Source organism: Tachysurus vachellii, chromosome 4, assembly GCF_030014155.1.
Source record: "Tachysurus vachellii isolate PV-2020 chromosome 4, HZAU_Pvac_v1, whole genome shotgun sequence".
In the NCBI taxonomy this organism is placed as follows: Eukaryota; Metazoa; Chordata; class Actinopteri; order Siluriformes; family Bagridae; genus Tachysurus; species Tachysurus vachellii.
In genome coordinates, this window is record NC_083463.1 from 195001 (window position 1) to 202500 (window position 7500).

The 7500-nt window shown below is 40.0% G+C and overlaps 1 protein-coding gene across 5 annotated transcripts in view; it reads right to left on the reverse strand.

Moving 5' to 3' along the window:
* The window catches only part of itpr1a (inositol 1,4,5-trisphosphate receptor, type 1a), a 93244-nt gene that overhangs the window by 68869 nt on the left and 16875 nt on the right, over positions 1 to 7500 (reverse strand). For all 5 annotated transcript variants that reach the window (XM_060867286.1, XM_060867289.1, XM_060867285.1 and 2 more), the window contains exons 8-15: positions 7052 to 7135; positions 6744 to 6890; positions 6544 to 6639; positions 5976 to 6020; positions 5420 to 5574; positions 4883 to 4982; positions 1962 to 2122; positions 1704 to 1845 (exon numbers count right to left, since the gene is read on the reverse strand). In XM_060867286.1, the coding sequence (XP_060723269.1) occupies positions 1704 to 1845; positions 1962 to 2122; positions 4883 to 4982; positions 5420 to 5574; positions 5976 to 6020; positions 6544 to 6639; positions 6744 to 6890; positions 7052 to 7135 (930 nt within the window). The remainder of the gene's footprint in view (positions 1 to 1703; positions 1846 to 1961; positions 2123 to 4882; positions 4983 to 5419; positions 5575 to 5975; positions 6021 to 6543; positions 6640 to 6743; positions 6891 to 7051; positions 7136 to 7500) is intronic.

Genomic DNA, 7500 nt, shown 5'->3' on the forward strand with positions numbered 1-7500 from the left:
TGTATAAGGATGTGGAGTGTGTATCTGTATAAGGATGTGGAGTGTGTATCTGTATAAGGAGTGTGTACCTGTATAAGGATGTGGAGTGTGTATCTGTATAAGGATGTGGAGTGTGTATCTGTATAAGGAGTGTGTACCTGTATAAGGAGTGTGTATCTGTATAAGGAGTGTGTACCTGTATAAGGATGTGGAGTGTGTATCTGTATAAGGAGTGTGTATCTGTATAAGGAGTGTGTACCTGTATAAGGATGTGGAGTGTGTACCTGTATAAGGAGTGTGTACCTGTATAAGGAGTGTGTATCTGTATAAGGAGTGTGTACCTGTATAAGGATGTGGAGTGTGTACCTGTATAAGGAGTGTGTACCTGTATAAGGAGTGTGTACCTGTATAAGGAGTGTGTACCTGTAAAAGGATGTGGAGTGTGTATCTGTATAAGGAGTGTGTACCTGTATGAGGAGTGTGTACCTGTATAAGGATGTGGAGTGTGTATCTGTATAAGGAGTGTGTACCTGTATGAGGAGTGTGTACCTGTATAAGAAGTGTGTACCTGTATAAGGATGTAGAGTGTGTATCTGTATAAGGAGTGTATACCTGTATAAGGAGTGTGTACCTGTATAAGAAGTGTGTACCTGTATAAGGAGTGTGTACCTGTATAAGGAGTGTGTACCTGTATAAGGATGTGGAGTGTGTACCTGTATAAGGAGTGTGTACCTGTATGAGGAGTGTGTACCTGTATAAGGATGTGGAGTGTGTATCTGTATAAGGAGTGTGTACCTGTATAAGGAGTGTGTACCTGTATAAGGAGTGTGTACCTGTATAAGGAGTGTGTACCTGTATAAGGCGTGTGTACCTGTATAAGAAGTGTGTACCTGTATAAGGATGTGGAGTGTGTACCTGTATAAGGCGTGTGTACCTGTATAAGGAGTGTGTACCTGTATAAGGAGTGTGTACCTGTATAAGAAGTGTGTATCTGTATAAGGAGTGTGTACCTGTATAAGGAGTGTGTACCTGTATGAGGAGTGTGTACCTGTATAAGGAGTGTGTACCTGTATGAGGAGTATGTACCTGTATAAGGAGTGTGTACCTGTATAAGAAGTGTGTACCTGTATAAGGATGTGGAGTGTGTACCTGTATAAGGAGTGTGTACCTGTATAAGAAGTGTGTATCTGTATAAGGAGTGTGTACCTGTATAAGGAGTGTGTACCTGTATGAGGAGTGTGTACCTGTATAAGGAGTGTGTACCTGTATGAGGAGTGTGTACCTGTATAAGGAGTGTGTACCTGTATGAGGGGTGTGTACCTGTATAAGGATGTGGAGTGTGTACCTGTATAAGGAGTGTGTACCTGTATGAGGAGTGTGTACCTGTTTGAGGAGTGTGTACCTGTATAAGGAGTGTGTACCTGTATGAGGGGTGTATACCTGTATAAGGATGTGGAGTGTGTATCTGTATAAGGAGTGTGTACCTGTATGAGGAGTGTGTACCTGTTTGAGGAGTGTGTACCTGTATAAGGAGTGTGTACCTGTATGAGGGGTGTATACCTGTATAAGGATGTGGAGTGTGTACCTGTATAAGGAGTGTGTACCTGTATAAGGAGTGTGTACCTGTATGAGGGGTGTGTACCTGTATAAGGATGTGGAGTTTGTACCTGTATAAGGAGTGTGTACCTGTATGAGGAGTGTGTACCTGTTTGAGGAGTGTGTACCTGTTTGAGGATGTTCTGCTCTCTCATGAGTTTCTGCCTCTCTCTGTTGGGTTTGTTCACTGTGATCTCCAGCACATCCTGGGCACTGTTGGGAATGTCCACCACAAAATACACCAGATCTTCCAGTAGCTTTGTCACTGCCCTGAGGGTGTTTACAGAAGGACACATAGGTGTAGGAGCAGAAGGACAGAAGAGCAGATGAGCAGAAGGACAAATCAGTGTGAGAGCAGAAGGACAGACAGGAAGTGAAGTGTGTACCTCCTTTCATTCTGGGTGATGGTGCCCTTCTCCAGTTTGCCAGCAATGGAGGCCAGAACTTTACTGGCATCATTGGCAAAATCCAGATCTCTGACCTCAGCTGGAGATACAGGAACTATAGCAAAGGCTTCCTTGTCCTCCTTTAGGGGAGATGTCCCTATCTGAGTGAACAAGAAAAAGAAATAATACACAGGTCTCTTTAAAAACCAGCTCAAACAGAGTCCATTTATTTGCCTCCTGAAGGTGTGTAATGATGTAAAACTGTCATATTTTACTAATGAAGAGTTTAAAAAGCTCAGACTCTCACTTGTGACACATTGGTGTTCATTTCTTCATGTGTGTGACACAGATCTGTGATTTCTGTCACTTTTAAACTGAGATTTACTCGTCTATAAACCTGGCTCCAATAAGTCCACAATGTTGTGGTGTGTGTGGTCCAAAGTTCCTTAAGTTCCCCATTAACATCTTCAGTTCCTACCTCCAGTTAGCAGTTAGTTCCTATTTGCTGTCTGATGCATAGATGGAAGAAGAACGGTTAACCTAGTGACATTATTGACATTAGTGATGTGTGACAGGACTTTGACTTTGACAGGAAGAAATTAGTGTTAGGTTTGTGCTGAACTCAGAGTTTGTGCTGAACTCAGAGTTTGTGCTGAACTCAGAGTTTGTGCTGAACTCAGAGTTTGTGCTGAACTCAGAGTTTGTGCTGAACTCAGAGTTTGTGCTGAACCCATTAGTTCCTCAGGAGCTCTCAATTGCACAATTTTAAACTGTTGTAGAAATGACATTATATACATTGAGATCATTTACATTTACATTGACATCATTTCCTGTGCAGTGTCACCCAAATGAGGATGAGGTTCTGAGTCTGGTTCCTCTCAAGGTTTCTTTCTCATTTCATCTCAGGGAGTTTTTCAGACTCAAAAAAACGTCACCTCAGACTTGATCATTAGGAATAAATATTTGAGATAATTTTAAAGTTTAATTGTATAAATTCATTTACTTCTTATTTTTTCTTATTATTATTATTATATATATTTATTTCTTTTCTCTCTCTCTCTCTTCTGTTTCTGTACTTCTGTAAAGCTGCTATGAGACAATAAGCGTTTTTAAAAGCACTATAAAAAAGGGACTTTGAATGTGAAAGTTGAACAGCATCTTCACTTTCTAACTCAGTGTATAGAGAATGTTTTGAATTTGTTAATGTGAAATAAATCCTTTCCACTTGCTGGTGCTTTGTTAATTTTTACTGAGCGATAACAGAGCAACGTTCTCTGAACTAAGAATGTGGAGCTATTATAGCTATTAGCTATAAGATTATTTCTGAAATCGTGTCACAGGACAGAAATGTCACCACAGAACCTGAGAGATCTTTTGTTTTTTTATGGTCTGTCACGCCTACTTCGATCAAAAGGTGCAGGATATTTGTTGGTACCGCAAGTAGTACAGTCTCCAGCAGGGGGCAGAGCTTTTTCTCACAGAGCCCCACAGTTATGGAACAGACTTCCAATTAGTGTTCAGGACTCAGACACAGTCTCAGTGTTTAAGTCCAGGATAAAAACACATTTGTTTAGTTTAGATTTTTATGAATAGCTTTTCTTAGGTAAAGGAGCAGATCTGGAGGGTTCATGGTTATAGAGTGTTTGGTGAACTGGGATGTCTGGATGCTGTCTCCTTACCACCCTCACAAGTCCCTCAGGTCTGCAGACTGTGGAGTGGTGGGACGCTTTACATCCCAGGAAGCCCTCATGTCTGTGTCACCTTCTGGCTCTAGCCGTTTAGTTATGATGTCATAGCTAGTCTTGATGGAGTCTCTGTCTGCACTTAACACATAATGTACATTGTCCATCACCTGATTACAGTCATACCTAACAAATTTATCTCTCTCTGTATTTGACACTCCCGAGCTCTAGGAGTTCCGAGTTCCTTAGGTGACCCTAACCCTAACCCTAACCCTAACCCTAGCCTGATCATCTCTTCTTACGGAGCTACTTCATTAATCCTGATGTTCTACCCCTGGTTGGAGTCTCGTCACCCGGTGGTCACCCTGCCAGGGATTGATCTACATGGTCAGTCAGTGTCTCATGGGATTGTTGTGTATGAAGCCACCAGGAGACGTCATGACTTCTTCTGAACCAGTGTTGTGTCAGTCAGCTGTATGTTCTGGTGTTTATCAGCAATCAGGTCTGTGCTGAACTCAGAGTTTATGATGACCCATTAGTTCCTCAGGAGCTCTCGGCTGCACTATTATAAACTGTTAATATTAAAAGTTAATATTTTTTAAATTAATTTTCAACTTTAATTGTATATAATTGTAAGGACTCTGCCCGGACTCTGGCCACGTGCATCTGTTTATGTTTTTCGTCACGTGTCTGCCCCGCCTTCGTCTGCTCCTCCCTGTCATCACACCTGATCCTTATTGTGTCATTGTCTTCTTGTATTTAACTGTGCCGCATTGCTTCGTGCAGCGTGGCATCTACTGTGATTTGTCCTGTCTAGTCTGCGTCCTGTTTCATGTTTTCAGTTATTAAACCCTATTTTTGATTTATGCTATCCTGCGTTTGGGTCCGCTCTGTTTCCCGTCGTTACAATAATCATTTATTTACTTTTATCCTTATTTTTCTTCTTCTTATTATTATTATTATATATTTATTATATTTTTTTCTTTTCTGTTTCTATACTTCTGTAAAGCTGATTTAAGACAATGGGAATTGTTAAAAATAATGCTGTACAAATAAATATAATTTTAATTTAAATTAGATGTTCAGGTCTGGGCGTGGGCAGGGCGTCTGCCAAATGCTGTAAATGTAAATGTAAACATGTACGCAAAGTGAAAATGAGAACTGCACACACACACACACACACACACACACACACACACACACACACACACACACACACACACATATATAGGAACTCACCCTGAGCATGACAGGTTTCTCTTCCTCCTTGTCTATGGGCTGGTTGGTGCTGTGGACCCAAGTGTTTGTACAGAGGTGTCTAAGCCTCACATATGAGTTCCTAAAACACACACAGACACACACAAACACAAACACACACAAACACACAAACACACAATCATATTGATTAATCTTAATTAATCTAGGAGCCAGTAGCATCATGTGAATTGTGTGTTTAACCTACTAACACAACTGTATACTAAACTGTTTCACTGAGCTGTTAATGTAATGTGTAATGTGAGCTGTAATAATGTTCATACAAGATCCTGTTAATACACACAGCATTGACAACACAGTACACAGTTATACTACAATCTCACTCTCAGTGTTTATAATGATTTATAATCCTACTCTCAGTGTTTATAATGATTTATAATCCCACTCAATGACACTAAATGTTAAACTTATTTAAAAAAGGTTTGTCAACCTGTTTAATAAGGGAAATAAACCTAAAGTGAACCTCACTCTCTGTCAGTGAATGGTGCAGTCTATATGTACCTGGGCACCAGTGAGTCCCCCCCTCTTAGAGTGGTAGGGTCCAGTTCAAAGATGGAGGAAATGTCATTCCCATCAGGAACAGACACCAGCGTGTACATGACCTTATCCTGGACGTTCCGGGTCCGGGCTCGCATCACTTCCTGTTCAGAGTCCAGCTGCAACACATCTCACATTACTCTCATTTAGACCTGTCAACTGTGATTAACCTGCTTACCAGCAGAAATTAAGAACCTTGAGTGACTTGAAAGGCACCTATAAATAAACTGTATTATTATTATTACTGTATTATTATTATTGTTATTATTATTGTTATTATTATTACTGTATTATTATTATTGTTATTATTGTTGTTGTTGTTATTATTATTATTATTATTATTATTATTATTATTGCTGTGTTATTATTATTATTGTTGTTATTATTGTTATTATTATTATTATTAGCATTAAGGGATGAAATAATGAGCGTTTTAGGAGTTGTAGTTATGTGGTTATATGGGTTATATGACACAGACACAGACACAGACACACACACACACACACACACACACACTTACAGAGCAGCGGGACTCGAGACATTCCTCCTCATAGTCAGAGTTTATCTGTTAAAGAACAGAATTTTTTCATGGGGTTTATGAGATTATGGTAATAATATAAATACATTTACTGACATTTACAATAACCATAAATGGATTCAAATATAATGTTATTTATTAATGAATAAACAATAGTAATTATTAACACATTTCTGTGAACTGAGAAAAATATAACAAAGATGTGAGGTTTTAGAAAACAATAAAGTGTAGTGAGAGTAAATCCACTTCATCATACACACATACACATACACACATGTACACACACATACACATACACACATGTACACATACACACATGTACACACACACATACACATACACACATGTACACACACACATGTACACATACACACACATACATACACATATACACATGTACACATACACACACACACACACACATACACATACACACACACACACATACTCACTCACATACACACACACACACACACACACACATACACATACACACATACCTTTACACACATACACACACACACATGCACACATAGTTCATAAGTGTCACCTCTGCAGCGAGGTAATGTCCAGTCGCCAGGTGTTTAAATCTGAACAGACTGTTCCAGTATCCAGCTCCTCCTCTACAGGGGTCATGCTGCACCACCTGTAACACACACACGCAAAACATCTGCTGGGTTTCACACTGAAATCATACTGAAAAAAGCTCAAAAGGTCACTGTGGTCACACACACACACAGACACACTGACCTCCACCTCCCAGAGTGCTTTGCTGCTGGTGGCTGAGGTGGCAGATTGGCGTCCAGTTGTCCGTAAGAAGACATACTGCTTTTTGCGATGATCATCACATGTTAAAAACTTTTCTTGCTCTGCATGAAACAACCGAACCACATCCCCCTAACACACATACACACACACACACACACACACACACAGTTAGTGATGTTCTATAAGAATGTGTGCAGTTTCTATACGTGAATAATTCTAATAATGAATTAAACACTTATAAATATGATCATGTACATATAGTACAAATATAAAAATATAAATTAACTCACGCCTTTCAGAACAATATCCTGGTTGTCACTCCATTTCATGAACAGGACAATCTTCCAGCTTGTGCTGCAGTTGACAGAATTCACCTGATTCACACACACACACACACACACACACACACACACAGAGCAGCCAGGAATAGAGGAAAATTATGTCAGAACTAATAATTGATCATAAGGGCATGTGATCTGTGTATACATATATATATTGTTTGGCATTCCACTGATGCCTCCGTGTTCTGTGTTTCACCCCCCATAGTGGCATTGGTGGAGGATACGGGCATGAACACAGCGCCACATCGAGCAGCAGTATGGAACGAGTGCTGAACCACCTCCTGGAAGTAAGCTTACAACAGCAGGCATTGACCCAGAAGCTGGCTGAAATTTCACCATCTCAACTACAAGATCTAACGGAGCTGCTGGACCAATACGCAGACGTCTCTTCCTCTGTG